Source organism: Labeo rohita, chromosome 8 (assembly GCF_022985175.1).
Source record: "Labeo rohita strain BAU-BD-2019 chromosome 8, IGBB_LRoh.1.0, whole genome shotgun sequence".
Lineage (NCBI taxonomy): Eukaryota > Metazoa > Chordata > Actinopteri > Cypriniformes > Cyprinidae > Labeo > Labeo rohita.
The window spans coordinates 19016790-19033035 of record NC_066876.1 but is presented as its reverse complement, the minus strand read 5'-3'; the positions used below and the strand labels follow the sequence as shown (position 1 = coordinate 19033035).

Below are 16246 nucleotides of genomic sequence, written 5' to 3'. Positions count from 1 at the left end.
AACTACATTACCCATAGTTCTCTACTGCCGTGTGAGTTGTAGAGGAGGAGCGTGCCGGGTGTGCAAGCCGTTACCGATGGGAAGATGGTGGAATCTGGAGCAGCAACGTGCACGATACTCCGTCCCAAACACTTCCAAAAACATTTACCATCTCAACCTGGCATTAGATATCGGTTACCTGGGGACAACCATAGATAATAAATACTAAAACTAAGACTGAATTTTAAGTATTTTGATTTTGGTGCGAGGCACACCTTACATTGGTGGTGCCTAAAGCGTGGGGCCAAACTGTACAGACCATAGTATTTTGATACTCTAGGAAGGATTTCTCGGCTGGGATTGTTGATAAACTGTTGACTGTTTACAGCTCTTTGTTCTCTGTAATCTGTCTCCTTTGGGCTTCGGTGTTTTGGAGCGGCTGTCAGAATGCCACGAAACAAAAAGGGGAAACGCGGTGGGAACAGTTCGAGTAAGGGTGAGTTGAACACCTCCTGCTGTCACAGACCATATAAACATGGTCACACTACAAAATATCAGCAAGCAAAATTTGTCTTTACTTCCAACAACATATGTACTTGTATAATTGCAACTACTTTTTTTTCATTGAAGTGCTTGAAACTATTGTTTTTAAACCATTAGTATTTTTTTCATTGTAACCTCACTAAATAATGGCTTAAAACAATAAAATAATGTAACATTTAAAACACGACTGCATGCCATGCTTGTTTGGTTGCCATATTGACCAGCTGAAAACGGAGTTTTTGATTTTTATTTTTTTCTCCTTATTTCCTTTCCAATTTTAAGTAAACAATTTTGAAATGATGAGGCATATTTTTTATAACCCATTGTGGTTTGTTTTCATGCATTACAGCTTTGATCTGAACTTGCTGATGTGGTTGCAACCATTTCAGCACCATCTACAGTTAGCTTAATTTCAAGCGCTAGGCTTCTAAAAACTTGAATTGTGCATAAGCAAAATATTTAACAATGACTGTTTTAGAAACTGTGTTTGCCCTTTACATCAGCAGGAATGATAGAAGCAAAGTGATTGACTGTCAGGGTTATTCCGTCTGCAGCATGACAGGTGAAGCTCATGCCTGCTCGTGTATATTTAGCCCAAGTGTCACGAAGCCGCGAAAACCGGGCCTTCCCGGACTACTCACTCGAGCTGTAAGATTAGATAAGTTATTGGTTTAACTTTCAACTATTTGTCTCAATGCGAAGACTGGATTTCCGTTAAAAAAGTTTTTGATAAGTTCACGTGCAGCGTCAGCACGCATTCCTCGTGCATGTGTAAGTTAGCGCCAGTCAAACCAGATCCAGGGCTTGATAATACTCGCGTGGCGTCACCCGGTAAATGCAGGCATGGCAAAAAACGAGTCTCTCTTGTCACAGGGACTTACTGTGGCGAGTACTGAAAAGTAAAAAAAAAAAAAAACATTTTAAATCAGCCTACGATGGCTTGCTGGTCTTAACTGGTTTCAGGTAGGTTAGTAGCTGACAGCTGCTATAAGATTGTTGTTTGTAGCTAGCGTGTGGACTTTGTGAATTCTCATTCTGGCAAGTTGAAAAATGGACTGGTCCTGACTAGGGATGTAACGATATCGTATATCGCGATATGAAGTCCACGATACGTTACTTTGTACATTTTAATGTTAAATTCTTCTATCTAATGCATGTTGAAAATGTAAAATTAAGAGCTCTAACCCATGTTCCTAAGAACAAAAGTCAGTGAATTAACTTGTACCTGAAACTTTAAAGGGGACTCCATCTTCTTTTTAGTTGTGAAATACTGTCTAAATTACATTCACAATGTTTTTTTTAGAAGCTTAATAATAATAATAACAATTTAATTTTATTGTTATATCCTATAACAGTAATAGCCATATATGTGACCCTGGACCACAAAACCAGTCATAAGTGTCAATTTTTCGAAATTGAGCTTCGTACATCATCTGAAAGCTGAATAAATAAGCTTTCCATCAATGTATAGTTTGTTAGGATAGAGCAATATTTAGCCGAGATACAACTATTTCAGTATATGAAATCTAAGGGTGCAAAAAAATCAAAATATTGAGAAAATCGCCTTTAAAGTTGTCCAAATTAAGTTCTTTGCAATGCATATTACTAATCAAAAATTAAGTTTTGATATATTTACAGTAGGAAATTTACAAAATATCTTCATGGAACATGATCTTTACTTAATTTCATATTGATTTTTGGCATAAAAGAAAAATCTATAATTTTGACTCATACAATGTATTTTTGGCTATTGCTACAAATAAACCTCAGCGACTTAAGACTGGTTTTGTGGTCCAGGGTCACATATCGTAAAAAAAATTGCACTGTAAAATAAATGAAAATGAATATTTCGAAGGTGTATTATTTTTGCTTTACTCTACAGTGGGGAAATTACAAGACTACTTTCCTAATTTCTACACTTGAAAGAGATATTTTGAATTTGGACTGTAGTAACACCCATTTAAACCACTAAGCTGTCAGCATTTCATACTGCACTTTTAAGCTTTTTTTTTTTTTTGATGGAAACGGCAGTAGACCTGTTATTTTGAAGGAAAACCCAGCCTCAGTGAAAACAGGTTTACAAAAATGTGTCTCACTTCAAATCTAGTGAAATGCCGTAATCATCTGGCGCAAAAATAAAGCATAACTGGTGGGTGTTGCATTCCCAGAGTTGACTAAGAGTTCACTGTAAACTGAGCCGTTCTGAGGTGCAGAAAACACTGGATCACAAGCTGAAAGCCTGAACAAAGTGCGGTCTCCACTTTATAACGCGCTGCAAAAACAGACTTGATGAAGGGAATAAGCCATATTGTGCTTATGGTTTTAGTTTGACAGATTCTGTGTTAAAACATAATGTCCCCAAACACCACTCTAAAGACCTTTTATGTTAGAATATTTAAAAAATCGACACTTTTTGCCTAGAAGACCTATATAGTTTCATATCGTCATGTGACCACGATAATATTGAGACAGTTTTGCTATCATGATACCACGATGTTGATAATATTGTTACATTCGTAGTAGGGATGCAACGATACAGTTAGTCAATACGGTTCAATACGTACCTCGGTTTTTAACCACGGTTTTCGGTTCTGATATCTTGCCACTTCAGTGTTTTTTTTTTTTTTTTTTTTTTGCAACAAATTAACAAAATACTCCCGTAAACCTCTGTACACTGGAAAAAGCGTGGTTAAGTATATGTCTCCTTCATTTTTCTTTTGAGAGGTGTTATTTTTTCGATTTTTACGCAAAATCGAATGGTTTTCCTTCATACTGGATGCCAGAGGGCACCCTCGTGCAGAAAATCCACAAAGAAGTATCACTATGTGCGTTTCCATTACAGAATTGCGCAGAACTTTGGCAATATTTTATAAATGTTGATTAAAAAAAGTATTGCGAAATGACAACATTTCCATTAACCGATTTTATGCGACTAAAACATAATTTGTTCCTTTCATAAGCCATTGCTAATAGAATTTATTGTCTGCTTCATTCTGTGATAAGAATCCACATCAGATCACATAAGGAAGTTATTTCGACTGACGTTGTGAATTAAAAACAAGTTATAATGTTTTTTTTTTATAACTTTTGTTTTTATAACTGTTTTGTTAGACAACAGGTTTAGAAAGGCTTATCATTGCATGTCATTAGAATGCAAGATGATCTGTTTGTGTTGCTTTTTCCACATATAAGCGGGGAAGCGCTTCCTCATTTCAGCACGTGAAATCGCGGGCACGCATACAACAAATTACGAGAGAAATAAAACTAGGAAGTTATTTAAATGCAAAACCTAAAAAACGCAATTCACCAGCGCGTGTTGAACCGTGGATGTCGTACCGAACGGTTTGATATTATATTGAGAATTGCAACATCCTTAATCCGTAGTCCTAACAAAAACCAGCAAACCAGTCCAATGTGACTAAATTAGGAGACCAGCATTCCATTTTAGGTGTGTGTTTTTGTTCTCTACCCAGGAGGGTTGTAGTTTTTTTGAATTTGAGGCAACTTCAGTGTGCAATAGTAGGATTTCATTCTGACTGGCCTTCTCCTACATTTAAATGTTTGAAATGTCAAACTGATTTTTAGATAAGACCTGGTTTAATCTGTCTCTTCCTCCTGTTCACTGCGAGCAGGCTCACTTCGACAGGAAGTGCTACAGCTGCAATTGTCAAAGACTGCCCTGTCACGTACAGGTAGCGTGAGCTGATCTTATTGTGACCTCATGCCTCTCACCCCATTAATATTTAATAAGCTGCATGTGAATATCCATTCATGTGTATTTGTTTACATCTTCTCTCATTTGTCTAATGCTTTTCATGACTCGAGAACCAAAATTCCCCAGAAGCAATAATCACTTCTGCTTTCTTGTGAAAACAGACTTCTAGACCAATGTTTCCTAACATTTTTTTGGTCAAAAGTACATCCACAGTCCCATCAGTAAAGGTCGGCTACCTCTTCATTGGTACACATCTTTATTAGAGGCTGTTATTGTTTTACCACGTAGCTTTTTCTAAGGTAGCTAAAGTAGTCTTTCATTGTTCTTTGAGCAGTCATAGAGAAACTGGGATGTTTAACAAAAGAAGTGAAAAACTAAAGACTCCCTGCTGGTTGGGAATCATATGTTTCCAGTCTGTTGCAGGTTCAGCTATACTGAGCGATGAGGCTTCTGGAAAGTACTGGAACTCAAGTCAAATATTTGGACTAACTGTTTCTATCCACATTTTGACTCTGCAAGGTCTGAGGCTACTGTGGATTGTCTCAGATTTGTTTTTCATAAATTCTCAACCATTCCAGACTCCTCTGCCACATGGTATTCATTCTCTACTGAATGCACTGCTGCTTCCCATCTCATCCCTGCTGAGATGTCTTGTTATGCTGATGCATGTATTGATACAGTGGTTAGACTGTCATTTGAAAGTCTATTGGGATTTTGCATTCATATTGATGAGATATTGATGAACTGCTAGTTTGAGGCCTTTTGTTTCAGTTCTAGAACAGTCTTCTGACTTGTGAATGTGTTTTTGCTTAAATCTGCAAATCCGTGAACCAGTTGATTGGAGCTTTGGGTAAAGGTTTTAAAACATTTGTAAAACTGTTTTTTTTTTTATATATTTATTTTTTTACTGCTTTGAGATCAGTAGTACTTTTATTTAGCAAGGATTCATTAAATTGATCAAAATTGACAGTGAAGACATTTATGTTGCAAAATATATCCATTTTAAATAGAAACTGAAAAGAATGCATCATGCTTTCCACAAAAATATTGAGCAACACAGCTTTTTTGACATGGGTGATAATAATAAGAAATGTTTCTTGAGCACCAAGTCTGTATATTAGAATGATTTCTGAAGGATCATGTGACACCGAAGGTTCAGTTTTACCATCACAGGAATCAATTTAAAAATGTGCACTGTTAGGGCCCTATGAAATCAGTTTTATTTTTTCCCAAATTCAGTTTTCTTTTTTCCAGATTCCATTTTTTTTTCCTTTTTTTTTAATGGTTAAATGAAATTTTATTAATCGAAGAGCATGTCTAATTAATTAAAATCACGAAACTTATACAATCTCACATAAATTTAATAAAGGTTTAACAAAAATTACATGTTTAGGACCCTATGAAATGATTATTTTTTCTCACTATATGTTTTATTGTTTTCAAATTCTGTGTTTTAGCATGTCTTATTATTTGAATGAATACTTAATTTATTCAAATTTATTAAAATAGCCTTATGAAAGGTTTTTTTTTTTACCCCTCAGAAGTTCTGTGTTGTGTATTTAAAATGTTCTGGTTATCAGATGAAGGCATAAGACATTAATTTCATTTATCTTTTAAATTGAAAATTAAGCAAACTTTTTTTTTTTTTTTTTTTTTTTTTTGTAAACAAAGGGGAATTTACTATTAAAAGTAAAACATGGAAGAAATGTTGTGTGATTATACCCTAAAAAATAATGTTTGTTTTATTTTAGTAGTAGTAGTAATAGTAGTAATATATATCTCTGTCACAGTGTCTTCAAGTTAAACTGGACTTTTATTTTGACAGTTTGCTGTGTCTACCTTTACATTTCTGTGTGTATATGATATAACGCTAGTTTTTATAAAATGGAACGGTCAAATTGATTTGCTGTTCAAGACACATTTTTTATTATTCTTATTATTATTATCATCAATATTTAAAAAAGTTGAGTAAATTTCTTTTCAGGATTCTTTGAATCAAAACATCCAAAGATCAGCATTTATCTGAAATAAAAAGCTTTTGTAGCATTATACACTATAACATTTAAAAGCTTGAAGTCATTATAATTTTTTTTTGCTTTTTTGGGGGTAGAAATTATAGAAATTAATACTTTTATTTAGCTTTAAACTGATCAAAAGTGATGATAAAGACATTTATAATGTAACAAAAATGCTGTTCTTCTGAACTTAAAGAAACTCAGAATATTAGAATGATTTCTGAAGGATCATGCGACTGGAGTAATGATGCTAAAAATACAGCTTTGAAATCACAGGAATAAATTGCATTTTAAAATGTATTCAAATAGAGAACAGTTATTTTAAATAGTAAAAATGTTACTGTTTTTGCTGTACTTGGGTCCAATAAATGCAGGCTTGGTGAGCAGAAGACACTTCTTTAAAAAAAAATATATTAAAAATCCTACTAGAATAGAAAACTATTGTGATCAAACAAATGTAGCTTTGGTGAGACTTGTTTAAAAACAAAAACCGACCCCAAATCTTTGAACAGTAGTGTATTATGTACATTAAGCAGACCAGCTTACAAATGAGTTGCATCTTTACTAAAATCCTCTTAAGGAAATCAGACTAATCAAGTTAAATCATGATTACATCAAACTTATCATTTTAGACAATATCTACTAAGGCTGTTTGAGCTACAAGTATAGTGTAATAGTTTCAAGCGGTTTGATTGAATCTTTTCAAGAGTACGAACTGCATGACCTATCTTTTAGAGATTAACCTGATCACTAAGGAGATCTGATTCAGTAAATTCATGATCCAGAGTGGATCAGTGCAGAGAGACAGTGATTGTTTTAAAGAGGATAGAGTCTCAGAGGAGATTTCTACAGTTTAATCTGCCTTTCCGGTTTTTATTTTTAAAATGGTTTCATTCAGTACATTTTAATTTTAAAACATTGCATTGACAAGTCCTCATGTTTCTATTAGTGACACTTTCATGTTAAACTAAAGGTCTGCTGGTACCTCGGGGGAAACAGGTGGGCCATTGTGCATTTATATATATATATATATATATATATGTGTGTGTGTTCGAGAGAGGCCACACTGAACTTTGACCCAAATCAGACCTCTGTTTCTGGGTTGTTGGTTTGCAGAGAAGTGTAGCTATATGTTAGAGTGAACAAGGTTTTCATTTGGTTTTCTCAGCAGTCAGGCTGTTCACACTTTGTCGAAGTTAAAGTCAACGGGTAATTAAAACTAAGTACACAGACCAGTTTTGCAATCCTGCATGTGTTTTTGTTTCCTCTGAGCACTGACGTTAATGTTCTGGCTATGTACAAGCAGAGGGTTTAGGTTTAGGTACATAAACTTTGTGGACACTTGAAACATACGGTTGCATGATGACACATCCATCCGCCTAAACTATGATAATTCCCTTCTGTCTTCCCTACCTTTATTTATTTAAGCCTTTAAAACAATGTTCACTGTATCTCTTCATCGTTTCTCTCTCACTGTTTCAGGGAAAAATGGGGTGAGAGGCGAGTCTGGTGTGAGTGATGATGATTTGGCGTCGGATGTTCTCAGTCACTACAGCAGCGCCAGTGAGAGCGCGTCAGTTGTAGAGGAGGGCACAGGTACAAGTAATTAAAAACCAGAGATGTGCATGCATTCACAAACCTTATCACAAATATATAATGCCAGAAGAGTACAAGTGCAAAAAAAAAACCATCCACATTCTGACTCTGCTGTGCAGGTGAGGTGGTAGATGAACAAACTGCTCAGGAAGAAACAGAAGACAAACTGAAGCAATGCATTGACAATCTGATGGACAAAAGGTATCAGCACGCTCACACCCAACAGTGAGTTACTGAAAACTGAATGAACTTTGCAGCTGTTTCACTCTCATCTTTTGTGTTTTTCAGTGCTAAGACCCGTCTGGCTGCACTGGAGAGTCTGCGCTTGGCGTTTTCTTCCAGAGTGCTGTATGAGTTCCTGTTAGAGAGACGTTTCACCATCAGTGACTGTTTGGAAAGGAGCTTGAGGAAAGGTGGGAATTAGGACTTAATTTTTGTGTTCACACACACTGAAGTTGAAGTCAATGGGAGACTCTTTAGATTATTAAAGGCTGTTTTTGCAGTCTTTGTTGTGTTTGTTTTCTTTGGTGTGGTTTCTTGGCCTCCACAAAGTATGCGTTAAAGAGACCTAAGGCCTTGAAATATGGCATACGGCCCTAACAAAAGCCAAATTTTAAACGGTACCAGTCTGTTTTTTATAGACCCTTGAATTTGGCAAATTTTGTGTCGTCAGCCTATTTTGTGTTGTTTCTGCACCGCCACAGAGGATGTGTTAAATTGGACATTAGGCCAATGTATTAGAGATAATAGGTTATATAAAACTAGAAACTGTTATGTGTAAGCATGCAAAAACTTCCATGCACATGTGCATAGTTTCTCGAAGGCACAAAAATGTTACTTGTGTGCATTCTTTGATGAATAGAAAGTTCAGAAGAACAGCATTTATCTAAAATAGAAATCTTTTGTAACATTATAAATGTCTTTATCATCCCTTTTGATTAGTTTAAAGCATTCTTGCTAAATGAAAGCTGTCTATTTCTATAATTTCTTTCCAAATTTTTTTTATTTAAATTATACTGACTACAAGCTTTGAATGGTCAAATTATAGTGTATAATGTTACAAAGCTTTTTAATTCAGATAAATGCTGATCTTTGGATCTTTCTATTCATCAAAGAATCCTAAAAAAAATGTACTCAACTGTTTTAAATATTGATGATGATTAATAATAATAATAATAATAGTTTGCTTGAACAGCAAATCATCATATTAGAATGATTTCTGAAGGATCATGTGACACTGAAGACTAGAGTAAAGATGCTGAAAATTTTGCTTTGATCACAGGAATAAATAACATTTTAAAACTAATAAATGGAAAGCAGTTATTTTAAATAGTAAAAATATTTCACAATTTTACTATTTTTGCTATAAATGCAGGCTTGATGAGCAGAAGAGACTTTTTTAGAGGGGTCATCGGATGCCCATTTTCCACAAGTTGATATGATTCTTTAGGGTCTTAATGAAAAGTCTATAATATACTTTTTAAAATTCTCAATGGTAGTGTAAAACAACACCCTTTTTATCTTGCCAAAATCATCTCATTCTGGTCGCGGCTGCTTTAAATGCAAATGAGCTTTGCTCGCCCCGCCCCTCTTTTTTCTCTGTGGAGAGACGAGCCTGTTTACTTTAGCCGCATTTAGCCACTAAACTTGCTAACTAGCACATTATTAGGAAAAACGATCGCAATGATTCATAAAAAAAAAACCTTTATACTCACTTCTGCTGTAAGTGAAGCTGGATCATGAATGATTTGCGCGAACATGACGGATGTATGTAGATCGGGAGGTGCATTCCCTTCACAAACAAATTTAATCTACTGCATCTTCAGCGGCTCAGATGTCGGGAGTAAATGACGACCACTACGTTCATTATTACATCCAGCAACAGCAACTAACCTTGTCTCTTACTTTGCAAAAGAACTGGATTTACTGACTCGATAAAGTGTTTTTCTCTCTAGGTGGAGGAGAGGAGCAGGCGGCTGCTGCTACAGTGTGCGCTCTCTTGTGTGTTCAGCTCGGGGGTGGAGTTGAAGGTGAGGAGGGCTTCAAGATACTCCGCCCCATCCTCAGCTCCATCCTGATTGACAGCTGTGCCACTCTGTCAGCTCGACAGAGTGTGAGTGATGCTTCAAAATGTCTATAAACTTTTATTTGATTTACTACATTAACATTTAAAATGAGATTGCTTACTTGTATCTCCATTTTTTGGCAGTGCGCTCGAGCTCTGGGTATGTGCTGCTACGTGTCTGCCTCAGAAGATGCAGAGGTATAATCAGATCTTGTAAAATGCACATAAATATTTATAAATCTGCATGTTCATGGAAGTATCATCTGTCTTTTCCTCTTTTTTTCAGGACCTGCTAAAATCTCTTGGTCATTTGGAGAGTGTATTTGTGGGTGCATATCCCCTGGGTGATGGCAGTCTTCCCACTGTCAAAGCCGGGACCCCTGCGCTCCACAGCGCCGCCCTGCAGTCTTGGGCTCTGCTCTGCACCCTCTGCCCTGCATCACGCATCAACACCGTTCTCAACCAGTGAGTTTGAATCCCAAGAAGACACACCTTTGCACAAACTTACAAAGCCACAATTCAAAACATCTGCTATCTGAGCCACAGTAAATGCATAAGACATTATAATATTATAAAGCCATGTGGCAACTCCCAGATTGAATAGATAGACTTATTTGTCTGTAATATGATCTTTCTCTTTGTCTGTCTTTTAGCCACTTGCCACGTCTACATGCGTGTTTAGAAAGCAGCGAGGTGAACTTCAGGATTGCTGTGGGAGAGACCATTGCCCTGTTGTATGAACTGGGGCGGGACATCGATCAGGTGTGTATTGTGTAATGCTGAATAGGTTTGAGTGTTAGGACGATGGCGGAGAACATAAATGTGTGTTGTGTTTCAGGAGTTTGAGTATGAGGACTGCGATGCATTGTGTGACAGCCTAAAGAGCCTAGCGACTGATGGAAATAAACATCGTGCTAAAAATGACCGCAGGAAACAGCGCTCAATCTTTCGAGAGGTGCTGCACTACATTGAGGTGAAAGGAAAACCACGACTCGTGCTTTTATTTTTAAAACATGTCAGTTAATTACATCCATCTATTTTATAGCAACTTTCATGCAGGACTAATAAGCCAAGTTGATCCATGTTTAAAAAAAATTCACAGACATCAGACTAAACATTCCCTTCTATTTTCAGAATGAAGATTTCACAGAGGAGAAGATCCAGTTTGGGATTGAGACCATCTACATTGATGGCTGGATGCGCCGCAGGATTTATGATGCCTTTAAGGAAGTGCTTGAGTCTGGAGTCAGACACCACTTACAGGTAAGGAGAACCAGTTGCAGGTCACTGCTGGCATCATGCTTTGCATAAATAACCCTGTGTAGTACTAGAGAAAAATGTTGATTTTATTATTATTTTTTTTTTCCTCTCTAATTAAGTCATGTATATATGTTAATCTATACACAGGTTATGCACTGTAGAAATTTAAAAAGGCCTGTTCATAGTTAAATGAAAATATTTCTGAATGAATTGATATTGAATGAAATCAGAATTGAAAAGCAAGCTTCTGATTCTAATTAAAACAAATAAGAATATCAGTGATTTATAGTGTAAGTGATAGTGTATATAGTAGATTTTGGAATTCCAAGCGCTTTAAAGGAGAAGTCCACTTCCAGAATAAAAATTTACAGAGAAAATTTACTCACCCCTTGTCATCCAAGATGTTCATGTCTGTCTTTCTGCAGTCATAAAGAAATAGTTTTTTGAGGAAAACATATAGTGGACCATATATTGGACTTCTATGGTGCCTGTGAGTTTGAACTTCCAAAATGCAGTTTAAATGCAGCTTCAGAGGGCTCTAAATGATCCCAGGTGAGCAAGAAGGGTCTTATCTAGTGAAACGATCAGTTATTTTCGTGACAGTTAGGGTAGGTCGAAAAACTCCCATCTCATTTTCTCCTCCAACTTCTTTTTGCCTCTTTAGGACAAATCGCTTGACGTATTCCCCACTTGTAAGTCGCTTTGGATAAAAGTGTCTGTTAAATGAATAAATATTTTTTAAAATAATAAATGTATAATCGCCCTACATCACTGCAGAAATACCAACCCAGTGTTTTAAAAAGCCCTTTACAAAAAAAAAATTTGAAGTTGGACGATTTTGAAGTTATATATATAAAATTTACATACTTTTACCTCAAATGCTCGTCTTGTCTACCTCTGCGTGAACTGTGTGTATTCCGGTACATGACAGTTAGGGTATGTTGAAAAACTTCCATCTCATTTTATTCTCTCCATATAGTGGATTTCTATGGTGCCCGTGAGTTTGAGCCTCCAAATTGCAGCTTCAAAGGGCTCTAAACGATCCCATATATATATATATATGGGATCGTTTAGAGCCCTTTGAAGCTGCAATTTGGAGGCTCAAACTCACGGGCACCATAGAAATCCACTATATGGAGAGAAATCCTAAAATGTTTTCCTCAAAAAAAAAAAAACATAAGAAAGAAAGACATGAACATCTTTGATGACAAGGGGGTGAGTAAAGTATCTGTAAATTTTGTTCTGGAAGTGAACAACTTTTTTAAGAGCTTAATTTTCTGGAATCCCACTTTATTTAACCAGTGATTTTACATGATGTTTGTAACTTACTGGATAAAGATTTTTAAAGTGTTTTTTTGCTCTCATTTTCTACTCTAACACAATTTAGAGCTTGTCATTACTTGAAAAATGTATATTCTTTATAAAATATATTTTGTTAAGATTCTGTTAATTTACTTGAGATTTCCAGTGACACAAACCACATTTATTGTAATTAGGCTGCTTCATATATTGATGTTTTTGTAGACCATTTGTAGAATATTTAGTTATTGTTTCTTATTTTATTGCTTTTTGGGCTTGTTTTAAATCATTTAAAGGGAACCCCGGGTGATAAGACTTCTATGGCTTAATATAACGTAAATAATGTTTCTTACTAAAATACATAATAGAAAACCCGCAAAAGATTTATGTTATTTGAAAAAAATCCACATCGTTTTATACATATTTTGGACTATGGGTAGCGCCACTGTTTCGATGATGTGATATAGTTGCACTTGGTGAGTACTGCTGCGACCTGTTGCTATTTTTACGGCAACACAACTCAATAAAATACTGATACGATGACCACAGTTACCGAAAGAGTTTACGGGTGGCGATGGATATGAGCGTAGGCTTAAACCAAATGCCAGACCATAGATTTTCCTCACAAGGAGTCTCAATGCACCCGGTTGCCGAGTGAAATCTGTGCTGAGACTCCTTGTTTACACCTGCCAAGACGGCGTCTAGGGTTTCTTGTCTCTGCCGTTTGTAAGCTCTTTCTGTGCGTTCACACCAGACGCGACTTGCGCGAATAAATCACGCTATTCGCGCGTAGTTGGACGCTTGAACATTTTGAGTTTACTCGCTTCACAACAGACGCGAATTCGCGTCATGGGAGTGTCCTCTGTCAGGCATAACTCAGAATAAGCTCAATTTGCCAGCTTTAGCTAGCTTGTAGTCTCAATATGTATATAAATATATATATAGCTCAAATTGAGTAAAGTTTGAAAATTGAGTTTTTTTATAACTTACCAGGTTGTCCGACCTCCTCACTCACTTTCTTCCAAGCAAGATCCTTTTTATTCCTGTTTTTATAGAAGTATGAAGTATCGTACAGGTCCGGGTGTCCACATACAGCGATAATGATTTTGTCCTCCATTTTTGCTTGGGATTTCTGCCTCCGCTCGCTAATCACGCCACTACTAGAGCAAGCTCCTGATTGGTTAACGCGGTGCGAATATTCGCCAAAGTTCAGATTTTTCAACTCGCGCGAATCACGCGTTCACCCGTCAAACGCCCAAAACGCTTCATTCGCGCGAATCGCGCCGCAGGATGTCTATTCGCGTCTTTGCATTGACTTAACATGTAAATCGCTCGCGCTTAATGCTTCATTCGCGTCTGGTGTGAACGCACCTTTTCAGTAGCTGTGGTCTACAAAAAGCCTCAAAGGCATCAGGGCTTAAGTGGAGAGAACAAAGACGCGGGTCTTTAGGAAGTTTTATTCATCCACAAGCATCTTCCCATTTTTTTCTTCATTTATCGCTAGGAAAAGCAGTGAAGACTTGCATTGCTTCTCTTGTTGCCTTATTTTGTAAAAAATAGCAACAGCTTACCGAGTGCAATTATTTCAAGTCATCAAAATAATGGTGCCCCCATAGTCCAAAATATGTACAAAATTATGTGGATTTTTTTAAATAACAAATATTTCATGGGTTTTCAACTACATATTTCAGTAAGAGACATTATTTACGTTACATTAAGCCATACTAGTTTTAATACCCAGTCATTTTGAGGTTCCCTTCAAGGTATTTTGACCTCCCTGTTAGGGATGGGCGATATCTTATCGTTTGCGATATACTGGTAAAAAATTTTCCCCATGCTAAGAATTACGATAAAGTCTACAGTAGCACGTGTATCACATGTATATGAGCCCGTTTACAAGCCTGTTTTCCAACAAAGGTACCATTTAATGACATGCTTTTTCTCTAAATTTAGTTCATTACATAGTCGAGAGTTTGAAATAACATTTTGTGATCAGATGTGGCTTCATAGCACAGAATGAGGCAGAAATCATACTATTTATAGTATTGTAAAAGCTATATCAATTAGCATTGCATTATAAATATACTTTATCCTTATAAAAATACCCAAGATTTCTTGAAGAACACAGACAAACCATATATTGTAGCAATCATATGTTTGTCAAGTTATCGTGATAAATTTTTAAGCCCATATCGCCCAGCCCTACTCCCCCATATTTGAGAACCACTGTTCTGTAGTGTTTATGAGTTTTTGTGTGTGTTTGTGTAGTTTAATCCTTTGTTGAGGGATATTTTTGGACTTGGACCTCCTCTCATCCTGGATGCATCTGTCAAAGCCAGCAGGATCTCCCGCACAGAGAGGGTAAACTTGAAATTTTTGTATAAATGTAATAAATAACGAAACAAGAAGTAGTAGTCACAGTTTGCAGCGTAAGTTCAGTTAATTAGGTGAACAGTCTGCCAAAAATAGCAGTTAAATCAGCACTAAGATTTTGTGTGATTATGTAACTTTGGTTTGTCTCTTCACAGCATCTGTTTAACTCTGCTGCCTTCAAAGCTCGGACTAAATTAAGGAACAAAGTGAGGGACAAACGTGCCGACGTGATGTGAGGATGAAGGCGACACAGAGAGAAACACTACATCCTTAAAATCCCCTCGGCTCACTTGAAGTTATAGTTTGACATACTGCCAAGCCAGAGACTTGACTATGGACATGCGTGACTGTCTGAGTGTGTGTGAGTGTGAAAGGCTGGGTGTGTGCACGTGTGTATGCGGTGTTGTGTTTTTATTTAACATCACAGTGTGAAACCTAGGAATCCTACATTAAAACAGACATGAAATATTGTATGTTTATAACAACCTCTTGTAAGACTGTGTTCAGCTTTTCTGTTGAAACCAGTTTTACCTCCTCAAGTGTTTTTTGGGAAAAAGAAAGAATTTTTATCATTGAAACATCAACTTTTTACAGCTCAAAGAGGCCAAGAAAACTTATTTCTTTGTAGTTTTCTATATGCATTTTATAAATTGATTATGCTGATGCACCTATGATCTGATGATGCAAACAAATGAAAATACATCTTTTACTGCAGGTTGCCAGAGTTAGTGTAAACAGTTTTGTTGAACCTCTCTCACTGCCACTAAATCAACCATGTTTCGGATCTTAATTCTACTCATCTTCTGAAAAAGTTTTTTTTTTTTTTTTTTTTTGTCCTTACATCCTTGTACCCTCACCCCAAGCTCATATCTGACCATTTAGATCATGCTTTATACATTTCTTTTGAATTTTTCAAAAAACACCTTGTCATTAAGTTTTCTTTGAAGCTAAAGTACTGTATGCAGCAGCAGGATTTTGGAACAGAAAACATGAAATAAATAAATTATGTAATTATCCATTACAGAGTTGGAAGTTTTTTGAGAGACAAATGTATTTGTATTAAGATGTGGCTTTCATTAAAAGCGAATTATGAGGAATGTGTGTCATGACTAAAACTATTCTACAAAACTCATTAGCCTGGGTATTTTATTACATACTAAAATGTATTGTTTGATACAGGCAGTTAAAAACACGTGACCCTGGACCACAAAACCAGTCATAAGGGTCAATTTTATGAAACTGAGATTTATATATCATCTGAAAGCTGAATAAAAAAGCATATAAATTTAATATTATTTTGCTGAGATACAACTATTTAAAAATCTGGAATCTGTGGGTGCAAAAAAATAAATAAAATCTAAATATTAGAAAATCACCTTTAAGGTGGTCCAAATAAAGTTC

General features: G+C 36.1%; 1 protein-coding gene across 2 annotated transcripts; it reads left to right on the top strand.

Moving 5' to 3' along the window:
- The first annotated feature begins 35 nt into the window (after window positions 1–35).
- On the top strand, window positions 36–15674 carry ifrd2 (interferon-related developmental regulator 2). Of its 2 annotated transcripts, XM_051117837.1 has the most exons (13): window positions 36–475; window positions 4155–4214; window positions 7735–7848; window positions 7968–8049; window positions 8137–8261; window positions 9804–9961; window positions 10058–10111; window positions 10200–10378; window positions 10567–10675; window positions 10752–10886; window positions 11048–11176; window positions 14741–14833; window positions 15001–15674. In XM_051117837.1, the coding sequence occupies exons 1-13, from the start codon at window positions 427–429 to the stop codon at window positions 15079–15081; spliced, it is 1368 nt and encodes a 455-aa protein (XP_050973794.1). In that variant the 5' UTR covers window positions 36–426; the 3' UTR covers window positions 15082–15674. The 2 variants fall into 2 exon arrangements, with proteins under 2 accessions (XP_050973794.1, XP_050973795.1); XM_051117838.1 differs by lacking the exon at window positions 4155–4214 and having other exon boundaries at window positions 37–475.
- Window positions 15675–16246: the final 572 nt, after the last annotated feature.

What these genes read in the sequence shown, in the direction of transcription:
- ifrd2 (XM_051117837.1), top strand. Translation starts at nt 427, where the DNA reads ATGCCACGAAACAAAAAGGGGAAACGCGGTGGGAACAGTTCGAGTAAG. An exon ending in CTCTGTCAGCTCGACAGAGT is followed by an intron (nt 9,962 to 10,057) that starts GTGAGTGATGCT and finishes ATTTTTTGGCAG; the next exon opens with TGCGCTCGAGCTCTGGGTAT. An exon ending in CTGCCTCAGAAGATGCAGAG is followed by an intron (nt 10,112 to 10,199) that starts GTATAATCAGAT and finishes TCTTTTTTTCAG; the next exon opens with GACCTGCTAAAATCTCTTGG.